The 14,870-nt window shown below is 42.7% G+C and overlaps 1 protein-coding gene across 2 annotated transcripts; it reads left to right on the top strand.

Annotated features, from left to right (window-relative positions):
- The first annotated feature begins 870 nt into the window (after nt 1-870).
- On the top strand, nt 871-5,833 carry LOC307039198 (endothelin-3-like). 2 transcript variants are annotated; one of them, XM_079681042.1, is made up of 4 exons: nt 871-1,131; nt 1,633-1,822; nt 4,089-4,232; nt 4,647-5,833. In XM_079681042.1, exons 1-4 carry the CDS (start codon nt 984-986, stop codon nt 4,720-4,722), a joined length of 558 nt encoding a protein of 185 aa, XP_079537168.1. In that variant the 5' UTR covers nt 871-983; the 3' UTR covers nt 4,723-5,833. The 2 variants fall into 2 exon arrangements, with proteins under 2 accessions (XP_079537168.1, XP_079537167.1); XM_079681041.1 differs by having other exon boundaries at nt 1,630-1,822.
- Nucleotides 5,834-14,870: the final 9,037 nt, after the last annotated feature.

The following is a 14,870-nucleotide window of genomic DNA, read 5'->3' as shown; positions in this document are numbered from 1 at the left end:
TTTACTGATACCAACTATATAATATTTACCTTAAATAATAAAATATATATATATTTCTTTTTTAAATATATTTTAAAATGTTTTTTTTTTTTATGACAATCAAAGATGTGGGAAGAGGGGGGGCGCCCCTAGCGCCCCTATGGGCCGGCCGCTAATGATATACAGCATATAGGGAATGGGAATGTGGAATCATCCCCAGCAGGTTGGCAATACCAGGGAATGCTTCCTCATAACTCTACCGGCTGGGCAATGTCACTTTTTACTTTAAACCTTTTAAGCATGGTCAGGAGGTGCTGTTGTTTCATTGGCTTTTACAGCCACATCAACAAACTAAACAAAAGAGAACATGGGATTATATTTCCAAAGATGTAACATTTGGCTTTAAGGTGTAGACACTAACTCCAAACACCAGTGAGGCGCACACATCAGAAACAGTGATTTGTCAATTCTTCTTCTAATTCATAGGGACCAATGTCATTAATTCGCTACATTATGAATAATTGCGCTCCTCTGCCTCAGTGAAGGGCTTCTCTTTGTAAGTGCCTTTGTCTTTCAGGTGTGCTTTATTCTTTCCGGATGCTAAATAGCTGACAGATTTCAGTGGATGGGTGAGCCGCCAAGAATGCACCACAATTCCTGTTTATTTGTGTAGTTAAGCTAATATTTGATTAAAATAAGAAAAACATTATTGGAACATTTCAAAATACTCTATTTTTAGGTCTTCCAGCAGTAAATAGACAATTTGGTGATGACTGCCCCAACTCTGCCCTTTACAAATCCTCTCCAGAGTAACAGTAGCAAACCTCCAGATGGCTCTGCACTCCATCAGTGTTTGACATGGAAGCTTTTATTTTGAAGTTAACAGGAAACAGCGGTGTCACTGGTGACTTGTGTCTAATCTGCCAGTTCTCATTGAAGCAGTGTGTGTGAGTGAGAGTGGGAGGACCTGGAGCAGCAGCTCTACTCTGTCACTGAGGAGACTGATGAACATTAACAGGACTGAGGACAGCACCTGCACATCTCTTCAACAGCCGTTTTATTTTTCAGATGTTTCATGTGTGATGGCTATCATACCACCTGTTGATGTGGGAGTTTGGATTCTTATCCTGGTGACAGCATCTTTGGCAAACGGTGAGTAGCCCAGAAGTGTTAGACTTTTTTTGTGAGGCTTCAGTACTCATACTGTTCACATCAGCATTGAAGTCACTACAAATATAACAAACAACAACAAAAGGAGTAAAGTTGTGGTATCTTTTAGGCGCAAACACTGAGTCTATGTAAATAGATGTAAACACATGGTCTTGTCAGGTAACAAGAGCCAAAAGTGAAGTGTAAAACTACTTGGTAATAAAACCGATTCTGATTCTGGTCATTTACAGTGATGTGTAACAGAGTAGAAGCCTCACGGTGACACTGTTTGCTATGTCAACTGTTGAAATGAATCCATTATCAGATAAGTCATTGTCAGTTGACCAGGCAACCAATCAGATCAGCACTCTGCCTGTTGCTGAAATCGCAGCCAGTGTTGATATTACAGTCATCAGCATTGGATTACCACTTCTAATACAATATTAGATGTTCAGTGATGCAATTTGAGGCAGAAGTTAAGAGAGCAAGTGTGTGATCCAGCAGGTTCCTCATGGAGCGCAGCTGTGAGCCAGGGGGAGGAGGTGGAGGGGACCCCCCATGAAGTGGAGCCCTGCTCTACCTGTGGCCTCCAGGGGCCCCCCAGACGCTTCAAGAGATGCACATGTTACACCTACAAAGACAAGGAGTGTGTGTATTACTGCCACCTGGACATCATCTGGATCCACTCACCAGAGTAAGTCTTATTTGATCTGGAATAGCACTGTTCTGTCCCGTTGATGCTTCTATAGGGTTTACCTGAAGAATCATCCAACCATGCTTTACTGTGTTACTCATCTACTTACATAGTGTCTGTTATCACAGCCTTCCAGCTTCAGTATCTTATTAGTATACGAACATTGTAAAGCTGGAAAGCTATCAACACATTACATTTTGTTTACATCAGGAGGCACACACATGACATATGGATGTATTGAAAGATCCCAACTTATTCCAGGTTTAGTGCTTGACAGTTATAAAATAAGTAATATGAACATATATATGATGTCAAAAGGTTTCAGTTGCCTAGGGTTTCCCTCAGAAACGCTATAAGGCTTCGGGCCGAGTGCTGCTGCTCTCTGGACCGTACACAGTGCAAGGTAAGGTGCCGGTGCTCAGTTAAATGCCGGTACTCAGCCAGCGGCCGCCGGCGGCACGTCATGACGCATGACAACAAATATGCCCAGCGTACCTAGATGCGTCATGAGATGCCGCCGGCCGCCGATAGACTAGAGCAGAAAAGACATCACATAATGTTAGCATTTCGAAATTGTTAGAGTGGCTTAATAATAGTGCAAAAAGACAGCGATTGTCGCCGGACAAGGATTCCCTCTCTCCGTTCCTGCTGAAAGATGGTGAGTGTACTCAGGGACGAGGAGTCATTTAACTAGCCGCCAGTAGGAGTCAGGCTTTACTTTCTTTTATATCCATAAAGAAAAAGTAAATCTGTTTACAGTTGTTTCATATGGATGTTGAGAGGTATCCATATATCTCTTCATTTTGCTCTCAAATTGCACCAGATTGATGCATCTAACTTCAATATTTAGAGAAAAACTCTTCCCGGGGGAGCTTGCCCCCGGACCCCGCTAGAGGGTGTCAGGTCCACTCCCCACTTTTAAAATAGCACTTTACCACTGCACCCCCTCTAATCTCAGATGCACCCTGAGTCAATATGTTTACATACAGTGAGCCTTTCTAAAATATACAGTAAAGAGACAAACCCACAAGCATTATAGGATATACTATGACTTTGAGCCAAATACTTGTTTTTGGGCTGTATAAATAAATTGACTTGAAACATTTGCCGATTTAGAGTACTGGCACCTTTCTTATTCCAATTCAAGCACTGACCGTACAGAAACCTTTTCTGGGAAAACCCTGGCTGTCAGTGACCAATTTGTGTTAAACTTGTTAACCATGCAGGCACAATGCCTGCACAATGCAAATAATAATACAACTTTGCAAGCAGTTTCATTATCTTCAGATTCTTCTTAGGCAAATATATGGTGTTCACCTCCAGCGGGAGGTGAACGGTAAAGCCAGGCTTCAGATGTAGAGCTCACCAGCAGCCGACCTTCAGATGTGATGCATGCTGAGGTCAGCTGAGGAGGAATGGAAAAGGATTATATTTTCTGCTGTTTCAAAGATATTGGAGTTACTCTCCTTTCACTGAGTTCATTGTAGTCCCTGTTAACATGGCAAGGTAATGTGATCAACACACCTTTGTCTAGATGTGCTTATTCCTGGTCAGATTGAACTCATTCCCAGTCTACATTGGGGCAAAGGTCTTCATTTAGAGAAAGAGTACAAATAACATGAAACTCAGGAGTTTGCCACACAAGTGCATTCATATAAGTTAATACAAGATATCACAGGAGATTGGACCGTTTCATTGCTGTGTACTCATACTACCATCAATGTCAACCTGAGATGATCTTGACCTTGAGAAGATTGAGGCGAGGTTAACGTGGGGTTATACATCCATGTAATATTGATGAAAATACATTTGCCTAAAAACGTTGAGACTTTGAGAACCTTGAAACACCCTTTGCTCTGTTATCTCTACTTCACGGTGCAGATAAGGAAGCTTGACACAAGGTTTTTATAACTATCATCAAACAGTGAGTGAATACGCGAGATGACCAGAGAAGTTGGAAACTGAAATAATATTATTATCATTATTAATATTATAAATTAATGCTGGCTCTCAATATACAATGAAATGTTTTCTTATGCTAGATATTTTGTCTTTAAAAAATGTATTCCCAATAGTGGACATGACCAAATCATTTACATACCCAGCAGCACTCCAGTTTGAGTTTACTGTTCATAAACAAACAGCGGCTGCATATTAGAAACACCTCTCAATTTGACACTGCCACTGCCCCAGCCTCTGCATCACTGAAACAGGAACATGACGAGCCTTTAGTCTCAAAGTACAAGAGTTCCCTTCTCTTCTTCAGGCACACTGTCCTATACGGTCTGTCCAGCTACCAGGCGCCCCAACGTGAGCGGCGCTCTGCTGGGACTAAGAGGGGGGGCAGGGCCCAGCGCTGTGTCTGCATACAGCAAACTGACTCCGACTGCAGCCGCTTCTGTGTGAACAGGTAACTAATACAGGAAAGGTGAAGTGGGCAGAAGTGTAAGTCATACATATCACAAGAATGTTATTTTTAGAATATACAGTGATCACATGTTTTACCATAGCTACTGAAAACACACATATCTCATTATCCTATGGGTGTCCATCAAAACCAAACCAAAAATGTAACCCACTCTAACTCATCAATATTTACCTGCTAGGAACCTTAGGAGCCATGATCATCCCCATGCTTGACATGCCCTTACTTTATATTGTCTCTTTAATGGGAATTCTGATTGGGGGATAATGTTCGGGCACAAGCTTATTGTATTAGGTTTCCAACTATAATTTAAACAAGGCCTAAGGTCTAAATATAAAGGTAATCTAAGGTGTTCCTCTTTAGGAAATGAAAAGCGTCTCTGTGTACTTTTGGCCACAGGCGGAGGCCCCCCAGAGCAGAGTCTGGAGCTGACAGGAGGAACGCTGCGCTGCGCAGGAGGCCTGTGATCACATGACGTCTCAGTGACATCATCACCAACTGTCCTGCAGGCAGCCCTGACCTTCTGCTTTCTATCCGGCTGAGAGGAAGAATGGTGAAGGAGATGCACAAACTGAAAGTGAGGACAGCAGCTCTGCAGATTTCTCATCAGGGTTCTTCTAACATCCTGTCACAACGTAGGATGGTCAAAGATGAAAGACTTTGGTGAAGCTCACATGTTCAGGATTTGTGAAGTGGAGGCCACATCATGTTCAAATATCAGAGGGAATGTGATCTCACAGCCGTGCCCCTCCACAGGGACTTCTAACCGGCCGTTATGTTTCAAAATTCAAAAATGGTCACAGTCACGGAAACAACCCGTACATTTTATATTAACTTGTTACCTTTTGAGGGGAGTTATTTCAGCAGTAATTGTGGAAAGCATTTGGAAGAACTACTTTACTTTGCTATGATTTTTTGGAGGAAATGGAACTTGTGTTAAGCTGTATCCAAGGATTGTGAAATAAAAATTAAATGTGTTTTATAGGAAATACATAATTACAATATGTAGTTTGAATGTGTATAAAAAACGTTGTATATAGAATTATATTGTAGATGTGATCACAGAAATGATGTTAAGAATGAGAGCTATAACTTTGTGTTAAGATGGCAGTAGATCAATATCATCATGTATGTGTAATGTTCATAAATTGTATCTGTTGGGGAAATATTTTCCAAGGCCCATAACTCTGACCCAGTGTATCAGTTCAAACTGTCCTGACTGAGCACACGCACCTGTAACCTTGGCTGCTGTGCTCTCAGGGTTCTGTCTTCCTGTTCCTGCCTGTTGGCGTCAGCTGATAGAGGTGTTATGATTCTATCTTGTTATGCGCAATGCTGATTGTTCTCTCTGAACTAGCTAAATACATGGGTCTGGGGTAGAGTTCTTCAGAATTGATTGTGGCAACTATACCGTGAAGTCAGAACCTCTGACTCTTTGACTGGTTTTGTGAATTCTCCGGCCGAAGCTCCAAATAAAGCCATCAGTGTTTGCCTTCAAAGCTCCAGCTCTCCTCGTATCTCTCTGAGTCCTGACTCCAATTGCTTCAGAAGTTTCCCCCACACAGTATCTGCTTGCCTGATGAATATATGCATGAAATACCCAAGGATCAACTATCTACTGAAACCACGCTGTATGTATTGGTGGCCCCATTATCCAGTCCAGTATCAGAGAGATAAAGGATCAAACCTGAGGAGGAACATGGGTTTGATTTTGAGAAAAGTACAACTTTCAGTAAATGTAGTTTTATAAAGGAATTTGATTTATTTTCTAATGTTCTACTTTAATCTTGAAATGTCAAGTTTATTCTTAATATTTAGACACTATTCTTATAACGTAAGAATACAAAAAAACTTTGTTTGTTATTAAGACAGAAAATTCAGTCATTTTTTTCCTAAAATGCCTAGCGCCAAAACTAAAATGTATATTGTGTATATCGATCTTAGCCATACAATGGTTGCCATGCACAAATAAATTATAATTCATATAAGACAAGACACCGCCGATGCAATCTTCACTGCCGACATGGAGTGACGTCATACAAGATGGCAGCAGCAGTGTTTCTTTTCCAAAATCAGTCGTGATTTTTTAACGTTTTATAGCTTTTAACCAGTGGCGAGCCGTCAGGGCCCCCTAAGCCCTGAGGTCCTAAGATATTCCAAAAAATAATATTTGAAAACCTTTTTTTTTATATATATATTTTTTCAAAAATATTTTTCATTACTTTTACCAAAAATAATTGTATTTAATTGTATTTAGAATAACATTTCTAAATAAATAAATCCTTCAAATCTGCCTGTTCAGTTTCTGTTGGAATGTGAAGGGTTAAATGAAAGAAGCTCGTCTGGCCCTCTCTGCGAGTTACGGCCAGTCCACACGGCGGTTTTAAGTCAAGCCCCCAGGAAGTGCGCCGGACTCAGATGAAAATATTCGTGCTAGCCAAACGGCGGTACTACACTTCCGTTTGGTTGCCAGGCCCGGAAACACTTTTTCCCATTGACTTACATGGGGAAAGAGTGGTCTGTAAATCGTTGGATAATTTTTTAAAAACTAAATAAACTACCCAGTATGAACACTTGTAGCTCTTATTAAAAACATTCGTTCCTCAAGTTGTAAAAATGTGCTAATAACGTTATTCTGAGAGTTATAGAGAACCGCAGTGACGCGTCATAAAACCCGGAAGTAAACTTCTTCCGGTTCCTTTGTCAAAAACCAATGCAATTTCTCCATAGGATTTTGGAAAATAGCTCGAAATAAGGTCTGTGGTTGACACACATTTAAGAGACGGATCACGTTTTGTTCAGCCGGATAATCTCCACATGTCAACCCTACTTTTATAATTTTTGAATCATAAATCTAGTCGCCAGAAGCAAAATGCTAACGCTATGCTATAGACGAACTACAAGCCAGTACAGCAGCAGGGTCGCACGACTTCAACGTCACGCCAACTTAAGATCGTTTCAACTGACTTGCACTGAAACTGCACTTTGAACACTTTAAATATATTAACATTTTAAACTGTATACCCCGGTTATCTAGGCCCTTTTTGTTTTGTTTAATGTATACCACGTTTATCTAGGCCCTTTTTGTTTTGTTTTATGTATACATGTCACACTGTGGGAAACAACATTTCTGGATGTATAACACATGTAGAATATTTGACAATAAAGCTGACTTTGACTTTCGCGGGCTTGCATATTTTAACAAAGCTTTTCATTTTAGCCACACTGAATTTAACTAGAAGTCATGGCTGTGTCAATTACCAGTCTGATATCGTTTTACAAAGATGACAAGAAGAGTGTAGATAGGAGAGAACCACTACAAGTCAGGACACGTTACAGTGCAGCCTAGATGAAGGTGTGCTTACCGGTGTTGTCAGGGCTAGCATGAGGGACAAGGTTTATAGTGTCGGTGAGTAGTGATAGCAAGAGTACCGTTAACCTAGAGTTAATTTATTCACATTAATTCCCATCAACAAATCAATTGTATGTGTCACATGAAATCTTTATTAGGCAAGGCAAGGCAAGCTTATTTATATAGCACTTTTCAACACAAGGCAATTCAAAGTGCTTTAAAAAAAATGAAAGACATTAAGAAAATGGCATTTAAAATCAGTCATTAAAAAGAAAAGCTAATAAAATAAACATTAAAAGAAAAAATATATGGATAAAAGTTACAGTGCAGTCTAAAATATCCATCTTCTTCTCCTGCTTATCCGTGGTCGGGTCGCGGAGGTAGCAGTTCCAGCAGAGAGCCCCAAACTTTCTTTTCCCTGGCCACATCAACCAGCTCTGACTGGGGGATTCCAAGGCGCTCCCAGGCCAGCGAAGAGATATAATCCATCCACCTGGTCCTAGGTCTACCCAGTCTAAGATATGAATAGTTCAATTAAAAGCAGCGACAAAAAGAAAAGTCTTCAGCCTGGATTTAAAAGTAGTAAGTGTTGTAGCGGACCTGCAGGTTTCTGGGAGTTTGTTCCAGATATTTGGAGCATAATAACTGAACGCTGCTTTACCATGTTTAGTTCTGACTCTGGGGACAGAAAGCTGACCAGTCCCTGAAGACCTGAGAGATCTGGATGGTTCATCATTTAGCAGGAGGTCAGAAATGTATTTTGGGCTTAAACCATTCATTGCTTTATAAACCAGCAGCAGTATTTTGAAATCTATTCTTTGACACACAGGAAGCCAGTGTAAAGACTTCAGAACAGGAGTGATGTGATCCACTTTCTTAGTGTTGGTAAGGACTCGAGCAGCGGCGTTCTGAATCAGCTGCAGCTTTCTAATAGATTTTTTAGTGAGACCTGTGAAGACACCATTGCAGTAGTCCAGTCTACTGAAGATAAAAGCATGGACAAGTTTTTCCAAATCCTGCTGTGACATTAGTCTTTTAATCCTAGATATGTTCTTTAGGTGATAGTAAGCTGATTTAGTAACAGTTTTAATGTGACTGTTGAAACTCAGGTCAGAGTCCATGACTACACCTAGATTTCTGGCTTTATCTGTTGTTTTGAACATTGCAGACTGAAGCTCAGCGCTAACTTTTAAACGTCCTGCCTTGGCTCCAAAAACCATTGCCTCAGTTTTATCTTTGTTTAATTGGAGAAAGTTCTGACACATCCAGTCATTGATTTGTTCAATGCACTTACTCAGTGTTTGAATCGGAGCATAGTCTCCTGGTGAAATGGTTACGTACATTTGTGTGTCATCCGCATAGCTATGGTAACTTATTTTGTTGTTCTTCATTATCTGAGCCAGTGGTAGCATGTAGACGTTAAAGAGAAGAGGCCCCAAGATTACAAATATTACACACCAGAAAACACAGAAATATCCATGAAATAAAGATACAGTAGGCTATAAAAAATTAAAGGGATAATTGGGAAGGCATTACAAATGTAAATATATTTTAAATAATAAAACAATCCCACCACCACAGGTATCTACAGGAGAAGAGGGAATTCTCTCCACAAAATGTGAATGCCCATGTGGAGAATGAAAATGCAGTCATGCGGCTGCATGAGCCATCTTTGCCATCTACAATTTCAGCTGCACTGACACCCCCTGTCAGTGGAAGAAGCCAAAGGCAGCTAAACGTATGCATTCAGTGGAGGAGCTATTTCCTCCAACCAATAACTAATTTAACCCGCTGACAAGAGAGCCCACCTCCGAAGATCCTGACTGGCTGAGGGACAGACTCGGGGGCAGGTTCTCAGGAATTTCTTGGCTTCTCTCCCCCGAGCCAGAAGTGGAACACTGCAGCTTGGAAACACTTACTGTTCCTGAAATTATCAAATCTGTTGGGCATCAGGGACCTGAGGCAATTGTGGCAAGCATGGCATTGTCTAAAGAGCAACAGAGGGCAATTCAGGTGGCTACCACTGGTCAGCGAACCAACCCAAACTGGCATTTGTTCAGGAAAGGAAGGTTGAGTGCCAGCAACTTTGGAGCTGTCCTGAGGTCAAAGCGTGTGACTGCTTCCCTTATTGCCAGGGTGCTAGGGCAACAACAGGCCCTTGATGGTGTTTTGTCTGTACAGTGGGGGACTATGAATGAATGTGAGGGCGTCAGGGCATTCACCACTTCAACCCAGATGCAGGTCCATGAGTCAGATTTGTGGCTCTCCCAATCAGGATTGTTGGGGGCATCTCCAGATGGTCTGGTAGGGTCTTCCGCTGTGCTGGAGGTAAAGTGTCCCTACGGAGCCAGGGAAATGACAATTAGTGAAGCATTGCAAATCAAGGGCTTCTGTGTCAGTAAGGAAGGAGAAACATTCAGCCTGCATGAGGAACATCCTTACTGGCACCAAGTGCAAGGTCAGCTTCACCTCACTGCAAGAAAGAAGAAGAAATTTAAAAATTGTGAAACGTTTTTAATTTACATTTACTCGCCTTTGCAATGTTGTGGTTGTTAACTGCTCCAGCTGACCATGTGCCACTCCATGCTCCACCGCCTCGTCTGGCATCTCCAGAGCGATTCTCCGGAGATTCCGGTGACTGTCGCCCTTTCATTGTTCATTGTGATCTCCATTATAAATATAACCCTGCTGTATTCCCCACTGATCACTCTAAAGTGGCCTTCATGGTGAGCCACTTAACGGGGAGAGCAGCAGCCTGGGCTATGTCCGAATGGGCGAGAGGTTCACCTGCCTGTAATTCTCTGGATGTATTTACAGACACTCTCACCAAGGTGTTTAATCGCACGGCTACTGGAAGAGAGGCAGCCAGAACACTGATGCAGATTAAGCAGAGCCAGCACAGAGTATCGGATTATGCCATTGAGTTCAAGACCCTTGCAGCAGATAGTGGCTGGAATTCTTCAGCACTGCTCGACGCCTTTTTGTCTGGTCTTTCGGATTCCATTAAAGACCAGTTAATACCTTTGGACCTCCCAGAAGACTTGGAGTCTGTCATTAGACTGGCTGAAAGACAAAAAGAAAGGTTTAAGAATGTGGCACGTCTGCCTCGACACCAAGGGGACACACCAAGCCATCGTCCCGCCTGGAGACCTCCTGCCGATACTCCCCCTAGTGTCTCAGAGGAGCCCATGCAGTTGGCTCGGGCAAAGTTGACTCCGGAGGAACGTCTTCGGCGCATTCAGGAGGGCAGGTGTTTTTACTGTGGGGAGCAGGGGCACCTCCTGGCTTCTTGTACAGTAAAAGTTCAGGCTCATCAGGGATGAGGAGGACTCTGGTGAGCCGACTGTCATCTGGATTCCCTCCTCGTACATTGACACAGGTGCCAGTAAAAGTAGACAGACATGTTTTAACTCAGGGGGTTCTCATAGACTCTGGTGCAGATGAAAGTTTAATGGATTGGGGGTTGGCCAAGAAGTGGAACTGTGTGGTAATTCCTTTGAAGCAACCGTTAAAGGCCTCTGCTCTGGATGGTCGGTTATTGTTTACCGTTACCCATCGTACTATGCCCATTGAAATAACCGTAAATGCAACACATACTGAACACATGACTTTCCATTTATTTGACTCTGCTCAGCATCCACTTATTCTTGGTTACCCATGGTTAGTCAAGCACAACCCACACATAGACTGGAGATCTGGGAGAGTTAAGGGATGGGGAGAGGACTGCAAACATTTCTGTTTGAGAGACAATAAGACTGGTGACAACACTACCGTTGCTAGAAGGATTGAGACCCAAGATGTTGTCCAGATTGCATGTACAGAAATGACTGAGGCTATCCAAGTACAGGAGCAAGATTTGCCTGACAAGTCCAAGGTGCCCGATTGCTATTGGGACCTGAAGGAAGTTTTTAGTAAAGCCTGAGCTACTGCCCTGCCACCACATAGGCCTAATGACTGTGCTATAAACTTGGTACCTGGCTCCCCCATACCCAAGGGTCGCCTCTACTCTCTTTCCGGACCTGAAAGGGAGGCCATGAACAATTATATTGAGACCTCCTTGCAAGCCGGACTCATTCGCCCTTCCTCGTCACCGGCGGGAGCGGGATTATTTTTTGTCGACAAAAAGGATGGATCACTCCGGCCCTGTATAGACTACAGCCCTCTGAACGCAATCACCATCAAAAACAGGTACCCTCTCCCACTCATCTCCTCCGCCTTTCAACTTTTGCAAGACGCCAACATTTTCACCAAACTGGATTTAAGGAATTCTTATCATTTGGTGAGAATCAGGGAGGGGGACGAATGAAAGACTGGATTTAACACACCTAGTGGACACAATGAGTACCTAGTGATGCCTTTTGGCTTGACAAACGCACCGGCAGTGTTTCAGGCCCTCATAAATGAGGTGTTGGGGGACTTCCTGAATAAGTTTGTGTTTGTATATCTTGATGACATTTCGATTTTTTCTCTTGACAACATAACCCACCAGCAGCATGTCCGTCAAGTCCTCGACCGCCTGCTACAGAACCAACTTTATGTCAAAGCAGAGAAGTGCGAGTTCCATGTCCAAACCACATCATTCCTGGGTTTCATCATCGCCCCCGGTCAAATAAAGATGGACCCTCCCAAGGTCAGTGCCGTGGCGCAGTGGCCAGTTCCTGTTAACAGGAAAAAACTAGAGCAGTTCCTGGGGTTTGCACATTTTTACAGACGTTTCATCAGGAATTTCAGTTCTATTGCTTCCCCGCTACATATACTTAGCTCTCCTCATGTCTGGAATGGAACTCCAAAGCTGCTAACGCTTTTCAAGGCCTAAAGGAGATGTTCACCTCTGCTCCCATCCTCACCATCCCAGATCCACTTCGACAGTTCGTGGTAGAGGTGGATGCCTCTAACCTCGGTGTGGGGGCAGTTCTCTCTCAGCGGGCTGCAAAGGATAATACGCTCCGTCCCTGCGCTTACCTCTCCCGTAAGTTGTCCCCAGTGGAAAGGAACTACGACGTGGGCAATCGTGAACTACTGGCAGTGAAACAAGCCTTGGAGGAGTGGAGACATTGGCTAGAGGGGGCCGCTCAGCCGTTCCTGGTATGGACAGATCACAAAAACCTTGAATACATAAAAAAGGCTAAGAGACTGAATTCACGTCAGGCTAGATCAGTGGTCACCAAACAGTCGATCGCGGTCGATCGCGAGTGTGGTGCGGGTAGATCGCGGACCGTTAACAAAAAAAGTAACAAAAGAAATAAAATAAAAATAATAATGTTTGGAAAATATGTTTTTAGATATAAACATATCATCCACCACCCCGTTAGCAGGTGCCACTTGATTGACGTATATTTGAGACACCTCAATAATATAATACATTAACCGTGCTTTATGTGAACCTCATCATGACACAAGAGAGGACGGCAGCACTGCAATTCCCGTGTTCAGTGAATGCAACAGAGGCAGGTCACCAGACCAATCAGAGAGTTGCATGGTTGCAACATGCTAACGCACTTACCACAAAACTCTACGTATAAATCGATCGATATATTTATCGGATCTGCACAAACAAGCTTAGCTAACATGCTGAGATTCCACAGATTATACAAATATAAGTATCATCACTGAGCGATCAGAACTCGCGACAGGGGAAGCAAATACAGACATCTCACGACGTTGCTTTAGGTAGCAAAACACGGAGATATGCTCACCTTTAGCTGTTATTCTGATCAAAAGTTGTGTTCAATGGCATTAAAACGAGAAGAACGTGGCTGCAAATTAATCCATAGGTTAATCCAATGTGTCTTTCGATTTGAAAAAATTATTGATAATCCATAATTCAATTTTTATGTAAAAATCGGAGAATTAATATTAGCTGCTAATGGTATCGCTGTGTGTGTGTGTAGGTGTGTGTGTGTGTGTGTGTTAGCTGCACTAACGGACATAAGGAGCTGTTTCCACAACAAGCTGGAGGAGAGTCTTCCCCTGTCAGACTGAGGGTGAGGTCCTGTGTCTCGGTTCATAACATATTTGCCTCTGAACCTTGACAAGTGCATGTTTCAGGCTTATCAATTAACAACAGGAGGGGTCACAAACATAAGACCAGCTGTTAAATAAAGCTCTTCTGACCTTAGCTGGCATGTGGGTATATATATTAATGCTGCCCATTATGGGCACAAGCAATTTTCACCCATTTATGAATTATATATTTTAAATGTGAGTGTTTCCTATCCCCTAAACCTCCAGGGATGTACACAGTTTAATACTGGCAACTTCTTATTATGGGAAATACGAAAACGTCTTTTAAAACTACAACTCCCAGTAGAGACGTGCCATAGATAGAGAACATGTTGTGAAACACAATAGCCAGCATGTGTAGTTCTGGGGAAGGGACGGGACGGGGGGGGATGGGGTGGACCCGTTCAAATCCAGTTTTGGACAGTCTGCCGTGGTTCCATCCCATTTCAAGTGCTGTTCAACGCTCGGCGTAACCCTCGGAGCACACTCTCCAATCACAGAGCTTGAGGACTATCACAGGGTTTATCTAGCGGAGAGAATACTTACTTCCGGGTGTAATATTCTCTAAAGCAAATGAGCTGCTCCGACCCTCGGTCCTGACGGACTCCAACTTGTGTTTGTTAATCAAACAAATAAATAAACACAAGGATAATTATGTGTTATTGTTGAGTAAATGGAGAATTGCACAGGGGAAAATAACGTATCTATGCCACAATTTTAGATGCAGATTTTGTTAAACTAATACGTTTGCGCTGTGGACCAACACTATACATTGACGGGGAAGGGGGTAGCAATAAAGATAACACCATTAAACAGTTACACAACATAACACAACGTACAGAAATGACTGAGGCTATCCAAGTACAGGAGCAAGATTTGCCTGACAAGTCCAAGGTGCCCGGTTGCTATTGGGACCTGAAGGAAGTTTTTAGTAAAGCCTGAGCTACTGCCCTGCCACCACATAGGCCTAATGACTGTGCTATAAACTTGGTACCTGGCTCCCCCATACCCAAGGGTCGCCTCTACTCTCTTTCCGGACCTGAAAGGGAGGCCATGAACAATTATATTGAGACCTCCTTGCAAACTAATACGTTTGCACTGTGGACCAACACTATACATTGACGGGGAAGGGGGTAGCAATAAAGATAACACCATTAAACAGTTACACAACATAACAGAAATAATATCGATAGCAGCGTCCCTAGCAACCACCTTGGTAACAATGAAAACCTTGAATAGACACAATTTCCTGGATTAATCTTCGTAAT

Source organism: Notothenia rossii, assembly GCF_949606895.1.
Source record: "Notothenia rossii genome assembly, chromosome: 5".
Classification (NCBI taxonomy): Eukaryota; Metazoa; Chordata; class Actinopteri; order Perciformes; family Nototheniidae; genus Notothenia; species Notothenia rossii.
This window is presented reverse-complemented; position numbering and strand designations above follow the sequence as displayed.